Source organism: Trachypithecus francoisi, unplaced genomic scaffold, assembly GCF_009764315.1.
Source record: "Trachypithecus francoisi isolate TF-2019V2 unplaced genomic scaffold, Tfra_2.0 Lachesis_group6, whole genome shotgun sequence".
NCBI classification, from domain to species: Eukaryota; Metazoa; Chordata; class Mammalia; order Primates; family Cercopithecidae; genus Trachypithecus; species Trachypithecus francoisi.
Genome location: NW_022681471.1, coordinates 101,855,266 through 101,876,487, shown reverse-complemented (window position 1 = coordinate 101,876,487; position 21,222 = coordinate 101,855,266). Strand labels below are relative to the sequence as shown.

Below are 21,222 nucleotides of genomic sequence, written 5' to 3'. Positions count from 1 at the left end.
ATTCTATTTTGCATATCTGTATTTATCCTATGTCAGTACTACAATGTACTTTTTTGTATTTTGAGACAAGGTATTTCACCATGTTGGCCAGGCTGGTCTCAAGCTGCTGACCTTAAGTGATCCATCCGCCTCAGCCTCCCAAAGTGCTGGGATTACAGGTGTGATCCACTGCACCAGGCCTGTAATTACTGCAGCTTTATGGTACTTTTGAATTTGGGAAATATGAGCCTTCTACATTTTTTCTTTTTAAAGAACATTTTTGCCTAATGTGAGATGCTTGCAAATACATATGAACTTTAACATTAGCTTGCTAATTTCTGCAAAGAAAAAAAAAAAAAAAGACAGCTGGAATTTTGAAAAGAATTTTGTTGAATTTGTAAATCTATTTAGGGAATATTGCCATTTTAACAATATTAAATCCTGTGGTCCAGAAGATTGTATGTCTTTACACTTATTTATGTCTTCTTTAATGTTTGTAGTGTTCAATGTACATCTTGCAATTATTTTAAAAAATTATTTCTAAATATTTTATTATTATTTGATGCTATGTAAATGAAATAGAGTTCTTAGTTGTATTTCTGGATTATTCATTGCTAGTGTATATAAATGCAGTTGTTTTCTGCATATTGACCTTGTATTCTGCAAATTTGCTGAACTCATTTATTGGTTCTGGTAGTTTTTTGGTGGATTCTTTGGGATACAAGATCATGTCACCTGTGAATGGAGGTCATTTTACATCTTTCTTTCTAATCTGCATTCATTTTGTTTGCTTATTTTCTTACCTACTTGTCCTAGCTAGGACCTCTAGTACAATATTAAATAGCAATGGCAAAAGGGGTGTCTTGTCTTGTTCCTGATCTAAGGGGAAAGCATTTAGTCTCTTAGCAAGTTCGATGTTAGCTGTAAGGTTTTCATTGACTGCCTTTATAAACTTGAGGGAGTTCCCTTCTATTCCTAGTTTGTTGCATGTTTCTATTATGGAAGTGTATTTTATCAACTACTATTTCTGGGTCTATTAAAATGATAATGTGGTTTTGTCCTTTATTCTATTAAGACTGTGCATTACATTGACATATAGATGTTAAACTTGAAATCATACTTGTACATAGTATATAATCTTTTCTACATATTGCTGGTTTCAGTTTGATAGTATTTATTTGAGGATTTTTGCATATATATTCATAAGGGACATATGAATGCAGATTTTTAACAAATGTTTTTGATTTTGGCATCAGAATAAAACTGGTGCCACAGAATGAACTGAGAAGTACACTCTTCTTTTAAATTTTTTGTAAATGCTTGTGAAGGATTGGCACTAATTCTTCTTTAAATGGTTGGTGGAATTTACCACCAAAGCCATTTGGTCCTGGGATTTTCTTTGTCAGAATTTTTTTGGCTATTATTGATTCAATCCCTTTATTTGTTGTGGGGCTATTCATACTGTCAATTTTTTCTTGGGTCAGTTTCAGTAGTTTATGTCTTTCTCTTTATAAGAATTTGCCCATGTCATTTAGGTTATCTGATTAGTTGGTATTCCGTTGTTGATTATATAATCTTATACCCCTTTTTACTGATGTAAAGTTGGTAGTGATGTCCTCTCTTTTATTCCTGATTTTAGCAAAGTTAGTCATCTCTTTTTTTGCTTATTAAGTCTAGTTAGATTATTTTCAGTGTTGTTAATCATTTCAAAGGCATAGTTTCAGGACTTGATTTTTTTCCTAACACTTTCTATTCTCTTTATTATTTATTACTGCTGTTGTGTTTATTATTCCTTTCCTTCTACTCTCTTTGAATTTACTTTGTTTTTTGTTTTAATTTCCTAAGGTGGATGTTTAGAATATTGATTAAAGGCCTTTTTAAAAAATACATTTGTTTATAACCATAAATTTCTGTCTCGTCACTGCTTTTTCTGCATTTCATATGTTTTGGTATGTTGTGTTTTAGTTTTTCTTCATCTCAAAATAATGTTGAAATCCCCTTGTGGTTTTGTTCTTTGATCTATTGGTTATTACGTGTATTGCTTAATTTCTAAAATGTGTGAATTTTTCACATTTTCTTCTCTTATTGATTTTAATTTCATTGCATTTTGGTTGGAAAACATCCTGCACAGATTTCAATCATTTTAAATTATTGAGGCTTATTTCATAGACTAACATAGTCTATATTTAAAATGTTTCATTTAAAGTGCAAATGTGTACGTTGGAAAAATGTGCATTCTACTGTAGTTGGGTAAAATATTCTACAGGTATATTTTGGATCTAATTGGTTTATGATGTTTTTTGGTTCTCTGTTCTTTGTTGATCATATGCTTTGTTTTTCCAATCTTTATTGGAAGTGGCATATCAAAGTCTCCCACTATGATAGTTGAATTGCCTATTTCTCCCTTCACTTTTGTCAGTTTTTTCATGTTATTAGGTGCATATATGGTTATAATACGCATTCTTGATGTCTTGACCCTTTTATCATTATAAAATGCTCTTTTTTCAATGTAAAACTTTTTCTACAAATATCTATTTTGTCTTATATTAGTATAGGCACCCTGCTCTCTTTGGATATTGTTTGCATATGACGTATCATTTTGCCATCCTTTCACTGTCAACCTGTTTGTATCTTTGTATACAATGTGTACCTTTTGTGGGAATTATATAGATTATGTGTTTTTGCCTACTCCACCAATCTCTGCTTTTTGACTGCACAATTTAATCCATTTATGTGTATTCATTTATCTATTGATGAACACTTGGTTTGATTGCATATTTTGGCTATAGAATGATGCTGCAATTAACATGAAAGTGAAGGTATCTCTTCAACATGCTGATTTCATTCCCTTTTCTATAAATACAATGTGGTGTGTGTGTGTGTGTGAATACTATACAGCCTTAAAAAGTAAGGAAATCTTGTCATTTGCAAAACATGGATGAATTTGGAGGATGTTATGCTAAGTGAAATAAGACATACTCAGAAAGACAAATACTGCATGGCTGCACTTATATATGGAATCAGAGTTGAACTCATAGAAGCAGAGAGTAGAATTCTGGTTGCCAGGGGCAGTAGATGGCAAATAAGGAGATGTCAATCACAGAATACAAAATTTCAGTTAGACAGAATGAATAAGTTCTGGGAGTCTATTGTACAGAATGGTGACTATGGTTAATAAGAGGGTATACATATTTCCTTTTTTTTTTTTTTTTTTTTGAGATGGAGTCTCGCTCTGTCACCCAGGCTGGAGTGCTGTGGCCGGATCTCAGCTCACTGCAAGCTCCGCCTCCAGGTTCACGCCATTCTCCTGCCTCAGCCTCCCGGGTAGCTGGGACTACAGGCGCCGCCACCTCGCCCGGCTAGTTTGTTTTTTTTTTTTGTAGTTTTTAGTAGAGACGGGATTTCACCGTGTTAGCCAGGAAGGGTATACATATTTTCAACACAAAACAGTAAGAGTATATTATTTAGCTTTATTTAATTGTTTCAAAATTACATCAAAATTACATATTAAATACTATATATTTAGTATATATTTGTCTACAAACAATTTTCATTTATTAATTATACCTTAATACAGCTGAGGGAAAGAAATGTAAAGAAAATCCGTTTATTTTCTTCAAAAATTTTAATTTGTATTTCAAATTCTGTGGTACATGTGCAGGATGTGCAGGTTTATTACATAGGTAAATATGTGCCAATCCATTTATATGTAATGTAACTACTAGTAACGTAGGATTTGCATTTGCTGTTTTTCTATTTGTTTTGTATAATTACATATCCTCCTAATTTTCTATGATTTCAATACTGCTTTATTTTGTACTAAATATATATTTTGTAATGTACTATTTTAATTTCATCATTATTTATTTTATGAAACTTTAAAAACATTTATTTTCTTAGTGGCTGCCCTTTGGGTTACATTTAACATCGTTTACATAAAACAGTCTCATTCACATTAATGCCAACTTAGTTTGTATAGTATACAAAAACTTTGCTCAAATAAAATTATGGTTCTTGTCTCCTCTTTGTGCTGTACTTGTCATACAATTATATGTGCTTATTCTTTAAAAACTCATCCATACTCTAATACTTATTTCTGTATGCATTGCTTTTTAAATCAGATAGGAGCAGGAAGGCATTGCAAACAAAAGTACATTTATACTTTTGTATTTATCTATGTAGGTAGTTACATTTGCCTGTGCTCTTAATTTCCTTGTCTGAATTTGAGTTACTATCCAGTGTCCTTTTACTTCATTGTGAAGAATTCCCTTTATATTTTTGTGATGCAGATCTACTAATGATACATTCTCTTCATTTATATTTATCTGGAAATGTCTTAATTTATACTTCAGTTTTGAATAATAGTTTTGCTAGTTATAGAATTTTGCATGTACAGTCTTTTTCCTTCAATATTTGAACACGCCTCCCCACTGCCTTTTTGTCTTCAGTGTTTCCAATGAGAAGTTAGCTGTTCATCTCTAAAGAATCCTTCTCATGTGGTGATTACTTTTCTTCTTGCAGTTTTTCAAGATTCTCTGTCATTGGTTTCTGATAGTTTGACTTCGTTGTGTTTAGGTGTGGATCTATTTGATTTACCCTGCTTGGGTTTTCTTGAGTTTGTTTGATATGTAGATTGTCTTTAATCAAGTTTTAGAACTTTTCATCTATTATTTCTTCAAATATTTTTTCTGACCTTTTATTTCTCTCTTCTCCTTTTTAGACTCCCATCATACATATGTGACTATGCCTAATGGTGTCCCCAAAGTCTCTGAGACTCTCTTCTTTCTTCTTCATCCTTATGTGTCTCTCTTCAGTGTGAATAATTTCAAATGTCTTGTCTTCAATTTCATTGGTTAGTTTTTCTGCTAGTTCAAATCCGCTATTGAGTCCCTTAAGTAAATTTAAAATTTTAGTTACATTACTCTTCAATTCCAGAACATTTATTTGTTCTTTTTTATAATTTCCACACTTTATTGAAATTGTATATTTTGTGAGACATTGTTCACATACTTCCTTTAATTCTTTTGACCTGTTTCCCTTCAGTTCTTTGAAAATATTTACAATAGTTAACTTATCATGTTTATCTAATAAGTTCACCATTTGGATTTCCATAGGGACATTATCTATGAACTATAGCTTTCCTAGGTATTGGCCATACTTTCCTGATTATTTGAGTGTCTCATATTTTTTTCATGTTGAAAACTGGACATTTTAAATAATATAATTTGACAACTATGAAAATCAGCATCGCAGTATTTATTGTTGCTTTTTTGTTGTTGTTTTGTTTATTTAGTGATTCTCTAGACTAATTCTGTGAAAGCTTTTTCTTTATTGTGTGCAGTCAATAAAGTCTCTACTCAGTTAATTTAGTGTTCAGCTAATGATTGGATAAAGGTTCCCTTAAATTCCTTGAGTCAATAAGTCTCACAGCCTATATCAAGAGCCTCTGTATAAGTGAGTATGTTGGGGCATGTCTTCAATATTCTGTCAACTAGTTTACAACTCTTTCTAGTCTTTAATTCCTCCTTGTAAAGAGCCTCAAATTCAGCCGTAGATGAGACATGAGAACTTTCTTAAATCTTTTCTGGGAATATACACAGTCCTGCAGATGTGTGTCGCAATCTAGGTTCCCAGGAAAATTTCAGAGCTTTTCAAATACTATCTGAATATCTTGTTCTCAAGTGATTTTTAAATTTTTCTATTTGTGCATTTATTTATGAATAGCCTTCTTTTAGCCTTAAATGGTAATGCCACCTCAAGTTACTGAGATGTTAAAAAAATTGCTGCATATATGCATACACAGAGTAATACATACCTATATATTTGACAGAACCCTGGAGAGAGAATTGTGCACACAGAGTGAACTCTGAATCATGAGAGACAAAACAAATATGTACATCTCTCTGGTAGTGAGGTGTTTGGAGTGTTCCAAACTCATTATTTTCCCTCTTTTGGCTACTAGGCTAATGGTTTTCACAGCTACCACAGTTGCAAGGCTGTTGTTTTTCAAGGAGACCACAAAGCTGAATCTTAAACAATGGGATTACATCAAGTAAAAATGGCACAGTCTTCTATTCCTTCAGAGATTCAACCTTTTTTCTTTAAGTAAATACTCCTTGGATTTTTGTAAGCCTTTAGGTAATCTTCAAATATCTGAAAGGACTACATTTTGACAATTTTTATTGCCAGTGTTCTCTTTCCTCTTCTGGAGAAGTAGGTTTTTGGAAGTCCTTAATCCACCATTCTGAATTTGCTTTGGTACTATGTTTACTTTTTCTTAAATAATTTTCCAGCAATGAATATTTCAAAAGTTTGTCAATGCGGTATATTTCTGAAGTACTTTCATATTACCATTATAAACTAGCTTTCCTTGAAATTTTATTAATTGTTTTTTTTTTAGATTTGCTTTTAACATTTTTCCTACCAATTTATTATTGGTTACTTTTCATCTTTTTTTTTTTAGGATGTGATGTGTTCATTTGTTCCACATCAACTTGGAGTCTTCAAAGTGAAGCAGAAGATAGAGATTATTGGTTTAGTGGCAGAAGAAGATTTGCAGTCTTTATCGATAAAACCTTTCCATCACGTATATTTAAATTTCAACAGCATCTGCAAAGCTTCGACCAAGAAAGTTGTGATGAAATTTGATGCTGGTATGCTATTGTGTAATGCCCATCTGGCTTTGTTGTTATTGTTGTTAATTTAAGATTATTTTAATATACTAATTGCTTAATTACACACGCATATATATGTGAAGGAAGTGCTGTTAGCATTTCCCAATGACCGAACTGCAACTATCAGGTCTAAAGACATATATATATAATATATATAACATATACATTACATATGTATTATATATGTAATTATATTACATATGTAATATATATGTATTATATGCATATATACATATATTAGACCTGCAACTATCAGGTCTAGAGAGATATATATAATATATGTAACATATATTACATATGTAATATATATGTAATTTATACATATATTACATATGTAATATATATGTAATTTATACATATGTTACATATGTAACATATTTACATATGTAATATATATGTATTTATACATATGTTACATGTGTAATATAATATATTACACACATATTATACATCTATCACATATACATACATTATATATGATGTATGTAATACATATATGTTATATATTATATGTATATTATATGTATTATATATTATATATGTAACATATAATATATATTATATGTAATACATATGACATGTATTATGTATGTTATAATATATTCCATGTATGTATTGCATATATAATATATAATTACATATAATATTACATATATAATATATGTAATATATAACACATATATAATATATGTAATGCATATATTATATAATATATGTAATGTATATATTATATATAACATATATGTTTTATATATATATAATATGATCTGACCCAGGAGTTCTCATCTTTTAACATGCATCAAAATCACCTAAAAGGCCTGTTAAAACATGTATCAGTGCCTCACATCCCAGCAATGATTATTAAGCTTGTCCTTGTTATGGCCCAAAGACTCACACATTTACAATGTTCCCAGTAGATGCTGACACTGCCGTTACTGCCATTCTGAGGACTGTGCTTTGAATAGCACTGGTTTATTGATGTATACAGTTTATTTAATATTTTCATGGTTTTTATATTTTATTCTTCTTAGTTTTGTTGTTGAGGCAGTTTATAATATCAACTGTTTTTGGTTATTCCATGGATTTACTTGTTGCTACTGTTTTATCTAATTCCTCATTGTCTTTTATATGTTGAACCATATGAAGTTGCTGATATTCACCTGTTTTGGACCAACAAGAAATTGAGTTTCATATGGGTCAACCTAAATCCTTCAAGTTATCATATTTTATATTTTTATATATGCATTTTTATTATTCATTTTGTTATTTTGCTAAATTGTGTTGTGTAGGTCTTTTTTTGTTAATGATTTGTATTTTCCAAATGTGTTTAGGAGTTGAGCATTTAAGTTAGAATCACTTATCTAGTGTATTAATTAATTCATGGTTATTGTTTTTAAAGTTGAAATTAAAAATACCATCTATAAACTTATATTCAATTCTATAAAAGGTATGTTGCCGTTGATCCGTAATCCCATGGGAAATTTTGTGGTCAAAGACTTGGCAAAACGCAAGAATTATGCACCTGTTGCAATGCTTCAATCAGCCACGCCACACACTCACAATCATCACTCATGTGAAGAGCCGGTGAAGGATGTGCTGTTAGCCTTTCCCAATGACCGAGCTGCAACTATCAGGTCTAAAGACCATGATAAACATTTCAGGTAACATGAAATATTAAAACCTTGAAATTTGGAAAAGCATAATGGACAACATGACATGTAGAGTCATCATCATCAGATGATGATGATGATCAGGATCATCATCAGATCCTGCTGTTTAACACTAATGATAGCAATAATAATCATAATAATGATAAAACTGCAATTATCTTTTCCTTTTTTTTTTTTTTTTTTTTTACATGGAGTGAGATGGTTGTTGAATGCCACTGTGTTTGTTTTAGGTTAGAACCTCTTTTCACCTCAATATATACTTGCCAGGAAGTGAATGGTATATAAAATGTTCTTAAAATATGCTATTGACAAGTATAAAAGAATAATATAAATAATCATCTTTGGAAATGTAACAGGTCCTTAGAGTAGTAATGTTTATTAAGTATGGTTGAAAGCTTGAGTTTATTTAAGCTAAAAAATGAAATAAAATTGTGTAAAACAATCATGGTTATCATCATCATCATCATCATCATCTTTGACCCCTTCCAAGGCACATTTTTTTTTTTTTTTTCTGCCTGCTTGTATACTACTAGTAAAGTATCTAAACTTTATAATGGCTCTGGGCTTTCTGCACTTGTCTTTTTAGCTTTGGTTAGTCATTAAGCTCACTTAATTCTGCAGACATTTTCTTGTAATATCATTCGATTTTTAGGACATAATTGTTTTATTGTCTACAATCGGAAAAGTCCAGGTTTTTCTGTAGTTTATCTTATTATTTTACAGATTCCATCCAGATTAGCCTTTTTAAAAATTATTACTTGACAAATACCATAAAACACAGAAACATAAAAACCACTCAGATTGCATTTTATGTAATTGTGTATTATAGAAAAGAAAATTCTGTTTTTTCCTCTGGCTCATTCTGTTCACTCCCACCCTGCAGAGGTGGCTTCTAGCAATAATTTTTAATGTACTTTTTTCAACTCTTTCTTAAGGTTATACACATCTTTACAGATATATATCTATATATCTATATAGGTATATGTGCATATATCTATATATGTATATAGAGATATAATGTGTTAATTTAATATTAACATTTTGTTTCTGTCTTTCTGTATTAATCAGATGATCTAAAAATAGCAGAATTTAAAAAATGAGACTAAGTATTTACTATTTATCCCCGACCATAATTATTTTTCTCAATGAACACTTTTTCATATTAATAGTGAAGGCAGTATTTAGTCTTTATGTTTTCTGGCTAGCAATTAGTAACTTTAAGTAGTGAAATAAGTTTCATAGTGTATTTACTTGTTGATAATTGTAATTTCGATTTCATTTTAATGCATTTTACCTTTTCAATTTTTGAGAAGAAAATAAGGTAGGGAGTTTTGTCTAGTTTTTATTTACTGCAGTATGCCTTGTGCTTAAAACAGTGTGAGACATAGAGTAGGCACTTGGTAAATAGTTTTGAATAAATAAATGAGGAAAAATATTTCCATAGTAATTTTTGTCCCCTGTACTTTGCATATTTAAAAAAAACTTATCCTCCTTAAGCTGCAGAGGTAATTTCTAGATGTTTCTCTAAGGAGCTGATAAGGATTTAGATATGTTAATAGTCAGCTCTTTCTCATTTAAGGCATTTACACCACTACTTCTTTCCTTATCCCTCTCTCCTTGTTAGAGGTCTCAGGGCTTCAAATATATGTAGGAATTATTTCTAGGTTCTAAAGGTGGTTAAGTGTCTTAGAGCTTGAAGGAAAATTTAAATATCAAAAATTGTCTTTGAACAACAAAGCATTTGTTTGCTGTCTTGTTTTTTCACTCTCTTAAATAATTTAACACAGTTAAAGCTGTACTGCTGTAAACATTGAGGAATTGTTGAAGACAAGAAGAACAATTAATTTTCATTTGACTTTGTGACTAATATCTTCATACTTATGTTTTAATTATTGAGGGTGAATATCCTAATGATTAAGAACATTTGCTGAAGATTGAGGTAGACCAAAGCCGGAAGGTGTGAATACTTGCACATTTTGTTTTTTATTGAAAATATATGGTGGGTAAAAAGGAAGAGCATAAACCCAGTTGAGTGAATCTTAGATATAAAGTAATTCACAGTTCTTTTATGAATTGTTTACATAGGTTTATTGTTGATGGTTATTTCATAAGCTGTGAAGTTTAAAGGAGGTAGCATGTTTAGCAAAAAGATTCATTATTCTGAGATTCAGATCTAGTTTCTTGGAGTCTTATCTGTAATCTAGCACTGTCCAAATTGCCTATCTGACTCATTCTTCAAAGATGGGTTTAGAATAGGCACCATTATATTCCAGTGACCTTACAATGGATTGTTTTTTGATTAAATTAAGAAAAAATAGGCTTCGCTCTAGTTCTACATGTAATCATGTCTTGATATAGAATAGCATATGAGGGGAAGGACTAGAATCTGTCCTATTTGCCATTCCACACCCAACACCTCATGTGGAAATTGGCTAGGAGACTCTCACTAAATACTGATTGAACAAATGCATATATAAAAATATTAACATGACTTGCTTATATTGCAGGCCAATTTTCACAAAAGTTCCAAGATTTGACTATGTGAATCCTGATTATGCATATACTACACTTGAAAAACAGCAAAAGAAATTACATGAAAACTATTATGCAATGTATCTTAAATATTTAAGAAGTGCGCGCTTGCAGAAGAAACAAGCAGAGAAGTAATGTTCAGTTCCTCAAAAATATGCAACAGATCATGGTGTCTACAGAGTCAGAATTTTTTTTTTTTTACTCTTTGGTTTCTTTTTTATTTTAGATGTTGTAAACTACATTTCGATACATGATAAAAGCAAAACACTGAGCTGCTTTAACTACAATTATTTCTTTTGTTACCTTTTGACTTGGAAGTGTCTTAGATGGGTTTCCCCAGAAGCAGATCTTGAGACAGGGATTCCAGTGCCTATGATTTATGGAGTATGTGCTCTCAGGGGAACCCTGTACAGAATGAGGGAAGCAGAATAGGGAAGGTGTGAGAGCTAAGATGTGTTTCAAATAAAGTTGACACTCAGGGTCTCTTGAGACTAAATTTTACCACGTAGTTGTTGCTGGCTTGAGCCAAAGGGGCTTGTCTTTTGTGTTCCATATCAGTCATTGACTGTCCCTGGGTGTGGCAAGCATGAGCATCATTTCCTGGATGAGGTGTTTGAGAAGGGAGTCTCCTCAGCGGAGGACAATTTTATGTGGATTAGTGCACCAGTCTGGTTAAGTGGATATGAGTGAGGCAGCAGCAGTATCCACTGTGGGAAATGCTTGAATTTACAGATGCATTTTCTGAATGACTTGACCTCAATTACTGATTATTATTATTATTAATTTTATAGGGAGCACATGTATTCATATGATGATACAGACATAGGCTTAGAGCCAGGATCAGGTCTAAAGTCACCCTCACTCTCAGAAGCGGAAATAAAAGAGGAGCTGTCTTCAGCAGCGAATTCAATCAGAGCTAATAGATTGTTAACCACTAGGAGTATAGCATCCCAGGAGGAAGAGTCCCTGAGAAGAAAGGCATGTGTAATATTTTACATTTGGTTATTCCATGAGATTTCTTAAAATAGCTTTTGCTAATAATGAATAATTCTGGAAAAATATGATTTTTTACAGGTTCACAAGGGACTTAAATCAGAACCATCCACACCACAGGAAAAACGTGATTGCAGCTTAATTTTGACACCAAAGCAAATTCATCAAGTAATTGTTGGTGAGAATACACAAAAACCTACTATAGCCTTTAGTTTTTTATAAAAAAAGATTTCTTAAAGTATTATTTATATTTCATAAAATTTAAAGTATGCAAGTGTCACCTTTGGAAATATAAGAAGTCCTCAGAGTAGTCATATTCATTAAGTATGGCTGAGAGAATGAGAATGAACTTTAGTAAATTTAAAGTTACATAACCACCTTCGCAATTTAATTTTAGAATGCTGCCATCACTATCATGCCCGTATGCGGTTACTCTCTATTTCTTTCTTTCTTTCTTTTTTTTTTTTGAGACAGAGTCTCACTCTGTTGCTCAGGCTGGAGTACAGTGGCATGATCTCGGTTCACTACAGCCTCCACCTCCCGGGTTCAAGCGATTCTCCTGACTCAGTCTCTCGAGTAGCTAGGATTACATGTGCAGCACCACCACATCCAGCTAATTTTTTGTATTTTTAGTTGTGATGTGGTTTCACCATGTTGGCCAGGCTGGTCTCGAACTCCTGACCTAAAGTGACCCACCAGCCTTGGCCTCCCAAAATGCTGGGTTTACAGGTGTGAGCCACCGTGCCCCGCCCAGTTACTATTTCTACCCCTTGCCTCAAACAACCATTAATCAACTTTCTATCTCTATACAGTTGCCTATTCTGAAAATAAATGGAATTATGCAATATGTAGTCTTTCATATATTGCTTGTTACACTTAGCATAATGTTTTTGAGGTTCACCCATGTGGTAGTATGAATATTTTTGTCCTTTTTCTATTGAAACAGCACCCTGTTTTATGAGTATACCACATTTTGTTTATCAGTTCCCCAGTTGATGGACATTGAGTTGTTTTCAATTTGAGGCTATGATCAATAATGCTGCTATGAACATTCACATAAAATTATCTGATTTCTAGGAGTGGAATTTCTGGGTTGTACAATAAATTTATATCTAACTTAAAAAAAAAACCCTCTAAAATGTTTTCCAAAGTGATTGCACAAAGTTGTAATGCTATCAGCAATGTATTAGGGTCACAATTTCTTCAACATTCTCACCAGCACTATTATTTTCTGTCTTTTTGATTATAGACCTACTAGTGAGTATGAAATGTTATCTCATTGTGGATTTGATATTCATTTCCCTAAATGAATAAGATGTTGAATATATTTTCATGTACTTAGACAAATGTCTATGTATGTCGTATATAGTCTTTGGAGAAATGTCTTTTAAATTCTTTGCCCATTTATTTATTTATTGAAACGGAGTCTTGCTCTGTCGCCCAGGCTGGAGTGCAGTGGTGTGATCTCAGCTCACTGCAAGCTCTGCCTCCTGGGTTCATGCCATTCTCCTGCCTCAACCTCCCGAGTAGCTGGGGCTATAGGCGCCCGCCACCACATCTGGCTAATTTTTTGTAGTTTTAGTAGAGATGGGGTTTCACTGTGTTAGCCAGGATGGTCTCGATCTCCTGACCTTGTGATCCGCCTGCTTTGGTCTCCCAAAGTGCTGGGATTACAGGCATGAGCCACCGCGCCCGGCCTCTTTGCCCAATTTTGTATTCAAATATTTGCTTTCTTATTATAGAAAATGTTCTGTGTATGTGTTTATCTGTAGCATAATATAGATATACCTGCAACTTGGATTCTTAGCTTAGTTCCCTCTGGAATTGTGTTTGCATGCTTCAGGAGCACCGTGTGTGCTATAGAGTAGGAAGGCTCTGTAATGAGACCAAACTGGGTTTGGTTCTGCAGCCTACTAGTGCAGTGACATTAGGGTTTACCTCTACAGGTCTCAGTTTCTTCATTTGTGAAATGGGAAGTGATAATATTGCCTACCCTATGGTATAATTGTGTGAACTGAGTAACTTACACATAATACGTGTTTAGAAAGTTTTAGTGAAAACACTTCATCCGTAAGATGAGTATGCTGCATTAGAAAATGCTTAAAGTCTAATTGTAATTCCTTTATCCATTTAGTCATTTTATAAGTGTTAATTGAATAACCACCCTATACTAGACACAGTTCTGGGTTCTGGAGATACAGCAATGAAGAAAACAGACTGAGCCCCTGCTCTCATAGAGATTACATTTGGGTGGGGTGGGAGGAAGATAATAAAACTATCCTTATATAATACATCGTTGGTATACAAGGTGTGAAGAAACATAAAGCAGGTTAAGTAGATCGAGAATAATAGAACGTTTTCATGGAGAGTCTCTTTTACCAGGTGGTTAACATCTCTGAGAAGTATATTTGAACAGAGACAGATACCTGTGTGAGGTAAAGACATGAGGCATCTGGGCTGACTGTGAGTTAGGAGAACAAGTGAAAATTCCTTTTTAAACTTGCAGAAGTGCTATACAGTATACCCTTCTAGGTCCGTTTTCACCAACTAATTGAAGGACAATTATGATTAAAGAAGTAGTGGCTATAATGGTCTGAAGTGGGAGTTCCCATTTCATTCTAACCACAGTTAAGGTGACCATGAGGAAGATGTGGACAAAGGATGATTGACTGGTGTGCGTGGGCTGATTCTGTCTCTAGGGGGAATTCAGCATATAAAACATGGAGAATGGTGGGAGAGAAGGAATGTAAAGGGCCACAAAATGTTTGGAGTGGTGAATGTTCACTCTTTATCGTGGTGATTGTTTCACAGGTGTATGCATATATGAACACTAATGAAATTCTATACTTTAAGTATGTTCAGTTTACTATATGCCAGTTTTAACTAAAGTAAGCTGTTAAAGGCAGGGCAAAACTTAAAATTATTAAAATTGCTTTGATATAAAATCCTGGGCATTTTAAGGGGAAAACTTAAGCAATGGGTCATGGGAAATTTACCAGTTTCCGTAAATTATAGTTAAGTAAACAAAATACTTGCACTAGTGGGAATAGAGGAGGTGTTGAAGTGTTGCAAATTAAGGTGCTAAGATAAGTTATAGTGAATGGTTCTTATTTAGTCATATAATTTTCCATATAATTAGAATATATTTATATTGAATTATAGCCAATAATGTCCAAACATTTAATTATGGTCATCTGGGAAAAAATGCTTATTTAGTAATTTCTGATATTATTGTATTTTTTAAAATTTCTTTTTTATACAAATTGATTGATCAAAAGATATTTTGAAAGCTTAAAAAGTAAGGGAGCTCATTTGCCATCTTTAAACTTAACAAAATACTTTTCATTTTTTTCAGGGCCTTCTGTCCTTAACTTCAGTAGTATTTGCGTGAACTCTCCAAATACTCGTCTACTTCATGTTGTTAATATGCTACCTATGCATGTTTTGCTCCAGTTAGATACTACTTTAGAAGAACTTCGGAAGACCAACCAATTTTCATATGTGATTCCACCTACATCCAGTACTTATATTTCGATGGTATTTGAATCTCCCACTGTTGGAAAATTTTGGAAGTAGGAGTTATTTTTGAATTTCTGTTTGTTAGAATCAAAGTGTACTTTTGTAGAATATGTATTTATTTGCCTGAATAATTGTATTGTATATATTTGTTCTCCAAACATAGAAGCTATATGTGCATCAATTTTTAGATATATAGATTGATAGTTTAGTAACAATCTAATTATCTCTCATAAAGTATTACATGCTAAGAATTGTGGATGTTAATCAATGCTGTGTGCATTTTACATGTAGCTGAATTCTATAATTACAGATAGCTATTATCAGTTAAATTTGGATGCTTTTGCTGCATTACAGGTCTTTCACCTTTACAGTGAACAACGTACCCAGTGGACACATCCTAGTGATGGCAGTTGTCCAGCTAGTAACACTTGCGCTATCTTCTAATGAGCTAGTATTAAGACCACGAGGCTTCTTCATGAAAACATGTTTTCGGGGGACAGTTAGATTGTATAATCATCAGAATGGTCGTGCTCAGTTTCAATGGCAACCCGTAAACACAGGAAGAGGGATAGCATTTTCTATTTGTCCAGCTAAAGGTAATGATTTATTGTTTGTTTGATTCAGACATTTATTTTTTCATGTATTCATGTATTCTGGTAGTATTTATCGAGTGTGTACTGTGTACTGGTACCAAGAGTACAGAAGTAAATCAGATACTGTCATCAGGGGTATTTATTTTTACAGACATAATATGATTTGGAAATATGGAACCCTTATTAGGGTTCTCCAGAGAAACAGACCAACAGGGAGAGAGAGAGAGACAGAGAGAGAGAGATAAAGAGAGAGACATTTTAAGGAACTGGTTCTGGCTCACAGTTGTGTGGTGTGTGGGCTGGCAAGTTTGAAATTTGCAGGGCAGGGTGGCAGACTGGAGATACAGGGGAGAGTTGATGGTGGAGTCTTGAGTCCAAGGCATTCTGGAGGCAGAATTTATTATTCGTTCTGGGACATCAGTCTTTTCTGTTAAGGCTTTCAAATAACTGGATGAGACCCACCCACATTATGAAAGGTAATCTGCATGTTAATTACCTGATTGTGGAATTAATAATTATGTATGCATATCAAATCATTATGTTGTACACCTTGAATGTATATAGTCTTGTCAATTAACTGTTTCAAAAAGCCTGCTGATTTAAGTGTAATTACATAAAAAAAAAAACACTTTCACAACAACATCTGGACTGGAGTTTAACAAATAACTGAGCCCTACAGCCTGGAGCAGTTGACAAATAAAATTGATCATCACAGATACCTAGGGACAAATAAATTTTGTTTCATTTTAGTTAGATCATGATGATAATCTATGATTCAGAGTGACATATTTTTCTAGAGTATGAATTCTTTTAGAAAGATCTAGAAATTGCAGTCAATATTTAATACAACTCATAAAATCCAATTAATAAAATTAAGAACTTAAAACTAAATAAGATGATTTTTAATTAATAGAAGACAATCTCAGATATACCACTTTTGACGTGCCCTGTGTTTGTGAACATCCTCTTCACCTTGCTTCCGCCATTCCCTGGAGTCTATAATTCCACGTGGTACACCCGCTATACATGAACACTCGTAACTGCTAACTGTGACTTATTTAGTAGCCTGTCAGATTTGGCAAACATCCTTGTGATGTACTGTGAGGACCTCATGATGGCACAAGCTATCATTTAGGAAATAAGATCGCAATTTAGAAGTTGAATGATCAATACGGTATCTTTATTTTATGTACATGTCATGCCTTTCCAGCTAGATGAAAGGGCTGGATCTTTGTATCTATAGTGACTCATTTGGTGCTTTATAACAGCCAAAGTCCAATTTTGCATGAATGGAAAGTAAAACAGACTTTGGATAATCTTATCTGCTCACTAGCTATTTTAACTTAAGCAAAGTACTCTATGAATACAAGTTTCCTCATCTGTAAAATGGAGAGATGAATACATCTCAAAGATTAAATGTTTGGGAAACTTCTCTAATGCCTGGCAAAGAGTAGGGGCCAAATAAATGGATAGCCATTGTATTATGAAAATTTTCTAAATCTGTTTGGAATTTTTTTCCTGAAATGATCCTCAGAATAATAACCTATTCTGTACCTTTCCATCCATCCTCATTAGTAAACCCTTACTCCCTGCTTCCTTCCATCTTTCCTCCCTCCTTTCTTCCCTTTCTATTTCCCTTCCCCTTCCCCTCGCTCCCTCTTTAAGTCTAATTTAGCAATAGTAATTATTTAGAGTCTAAATAGAAATAGACTGTACTTCATATTTCAGACGAGTCCTGGTGTGTAGAAATCTTGCCTTAAACATATTTTCTTGTGAGTATCAGTCATTTCCAAATCAGTATTTTACATAACTCTGAAAGTGCTTGTAACAGGAATGTTATAAAAACAATCTTAAATATTAAATTCACTTAATTTTAGTGTGGATGTGTAGATAGAGATTTTGACAAATTTAACAAGTGGAAGAGTAGGACAGTCCCTTCATTAGGTCTGGAGATCACTGACACAGCTGTTTGATATTCTTATTAATGTGGATTGATTTAAAACTATTCTAGATCATAATTTATTAAGTATCTGAGGTATACTTTCATCAGTATTTCACAGATTCACTTGACTGAACTCTTTATAAATTATAATACTGAAAATACTGGATCCTGCCTCAATCTATTGAAATACTGAGAGAGTAATTAGAGAAGAAAGAACATATTTCTGTACATTTAAGATATTCTACATAAACCTTCTTCAGTTTGTTTGAACAGGTATCAAACAGTGGTTGTTGTATTAGCAGCATTCCAGCTACAGGTGCTGACCAACCTTCTGATATTGTGCTAAGAGTGTTTAAAAAGCACACTACCCTATACTTCTCCTTGTATAATATTTCTCTGTTCTAACTAGGGAGGAATAGGCTGAACTTGCCTTATGGCTGCCATGGAAATGTAATGATGATACTTAATTTTTGTAAAAGAGAAGTGGAATTATGATATTATAAACTGGAGCACCAGTTATGCTTCTTATGATCTTTAGAACTCTTATTTTTACAGGAGAGATTTTTACATTTACTTTTATTTTCTTTGGTTGCTCATGACACCTCTTATAATTTTTAACCAAACAATTACCAAGATACAAACACACAAATATATTTAATTTCAAATAAAATTTTTGTATAACTAATGCCATTAGTACTTAAGTTCTTTTTAAGAATACAATAATATAATCCTCAAATCTATCTCATATAGCATTGAAAAAAGTGTTTGTAATTTGTAGCATATACAGTTTTGCTTAAGTTCCTTTTCTCAGAATATTTATATAATGATTACTCAATTCCATATTGTTTTTACCATTTTATAAATAGAAAGTGACTTTTTACCAAGCTGTTTTTCTTGTGCTATATCAGTTTTGCATCCTGGACAATACATTTAATCATATGCCTCTCTCTATATTTTTATAAACTAAAATGAGTAATTCCAAATTAAAATTTATAATGTCTTTTTCCTTTTTCCCTAAAGCATGATAGGTTTTGTGTTTGTGTTTGATAGTGGATATTGTAAGGGAGGAATATAATAGTGGATTGATATTTTCTTTTTTCTTTTTTTTTTTTGAGACAAAGTTTAACTCTTGTTGCCCAGGCTGGAGTGCAGTGGTGCGATCTCAGCTCAGCACAACCTCCACCTCCTGTGTTCAAGCGATTCTCCTGCCTCAGCCTTCCAAGTAGCTGGGATTACAGGCATGTGCCACCACGCCCAGCTAATTTTGTATTTTTTAGTAGAGATGGGGTTTCTCCATGTTGGTCAGGCTGGTCTCGAACTCCCGACCTCAGGTGATCTGCCTGTCTCGGCCTCTCAAAGTGCTGGGATTACAGCCACCATGCCTGGCCAAGAGTGGATTGATATTTTCTAAGCCAGAATTCACTTCTAATTTGACTTTTCCTGTGGATATTGTTCATGCTTCTGCTTGTCTTGTTTTGTTTTTGTCTTTGTTATCTTTATCCTTACTAAATCCTTGAATCACACAATTCATGAACTTGTTTTTGATAGTTCACTCTCTCTCACTCCTCTCACTCCTTGGTTATATGCAGTACCAGCTCTACCAGTCCCAGCCTTGCTCAATCCAGCCGAAGGGGAGAAAATCTAATTTATTTTCTCAATCCTCATAAATTTTTAACTGAGATACTCTCTTGAAAACAAAAGTCAGAACAACAAAAGGAAAACCAGCAGAAATTTATTGATGCATGCTGTGCTGATCACATAGGAGAGGCCTCAGTTCAAAAGTATCTCTCTCAAGGCAGTGGCTTAGAGGTCTTATTTAAATAGTATTTTAACAAGGAGCAATACATCTTAGCATAGCAAGACAAAGGAGAATGCAGTTCCAGTCTTTTAAAAGGCAGAAAAATATAAGAAGGTGAATTTTACCATGGCAGCCGTAAGGCAAGCCCAGCCCATTCCTCCCTAGTTAGAATAGAGAAATATTAATACAAGGAAAAGTATAGGGTGTTGAGCTTTTTAAACACTCAGCACAGTATCAGATGGTTGGTCAGAACCTATAGCTGGAATGCTGATAATACAACAACCACTGTTTGATACCTGTTCAAAGAAACTGAAGAAGGTTTGTCTAGAATATCTTAAACGTACACCTAAAATCTGCTCCCAGATTTCTCTGGTGCCTGCTGATGTCTTCTTTGGGGCAGTAAGCAAGTGGCATCTCCAGTAAGGAAGGATTTACGTCCCAACGTCAGGCAAACAGAGGCTGAGGCCCAGTGTTCTCCTGTGTTTTTAATTTAACAGTCTTAATATATTGGGGAGAAATGCTTTGTTTTTCTTCACAGCCATCCAATTTCTTTCCCATACCCCTGGTATTCTTAATATTCCTTTTTTTTTTTTTGAGACAGTCTCGCTCTGTCGCCCAGGCTGGAGTGCAGTGGCCGGATCTCAGCTCACTGCAAGCTCCACCTCCCGGGTTTACGCCATTCTCCTGCCTCAGCCTCCCGAGTAGCTGGGACTACAGGCGTCTGCCACCTCTGCACCAAAAAAACTGCCCGGCTAGTTTTTTGTATTTTTTTAGTAGAGACGGGGTTTCACCGTGTTCGCCAGGATGGTCTCGATCTCCTGACCTCGTGATCTGCCCGTCTCGGCCTCCTAAAGTGCTGGGATTACAGGCTTGAGCCACCGCGCCCGGCAATTCTTAATATTCCTGAAGAAAAAATATATAACTGTGCTCATTGGAGGGAGAAAATTCTTCTCAAGCTGACCTGTCAACATGGATGTATAATTCTTTCACTGCTTTCAACTCCTCTCAGCGCACTAAGATGGCTTTATTTATAGGACTGAATCTTCTTTGCAGAAATTACTTCCCATCACAATCTTCCCCAAACCCCAAAGAACAGGAAAAAGCTGTTCTGTAACCTGACTTTTACATATTCCCCAGGATTTGTCTTTCTGCAGAATTCCTGATCGTCCTTCATGTCACAATTCACATGCCACCTCCATATAATGAAGTTTCCTCTAGCTTTTTGGCTAATTTAGGTTTTTTTACCCTTTGTTTCTGCTCCTATTATGCATTTGTTATGTCATCAACAATTATTTGTTTATATATCTCTCTTATTTTGGCAGGCGTTGCTAAATTCATATCTGATGTTGGTTCCTCTTCCCAACAGTACCCTCATTTTGTTTAGGGCAACAATGTTCTCATCTGAAAAAACTCTTCCCCAAACCTCTTTTGCTATGGACACAAAGTTTCTTTAGCTTCACCCTCCTCCTATGTACTTGAAACTGTTTCCCCAAGTATTTTTCACATGTATTATATTTATTTA

At 33.7% G+C, this 21,222-nt stretch overlaps 1 protein-coding gene across 1 annotated transcript in view; it reads left to right on the top strand.

The window, feature by feature from the left end:
- Positions 1 to 21,222, top strand: part of CFAP47 (cilia and flagella associated protein 47) — a 480,485-nt gene that overhangs the window by 37,229 nt on the left and 422,034 nt on the right. The window contains 7 exon segments of the mRNA XM_033201412.1: positions 6,443 to 6,632; positions 8,101 to 8,314; positions 10,831 to 10,986; positions 11,647 to 11,833; positions 11,930 to 12,026; positions 15,204 to 15,420; positions 15,722 to 15,963. Of these exon segments, the coding sequence (XP_033057303.1) occupies positions 6,443 to 6,632; positions 8,101 to 8,314; positions 10,831 to 10,986; positions 11,647 to 11,833; positions 11,930 to 12,026; positions 15,204 to 15,420; positions 15,722 to 15,963 (1,303 nt within the window).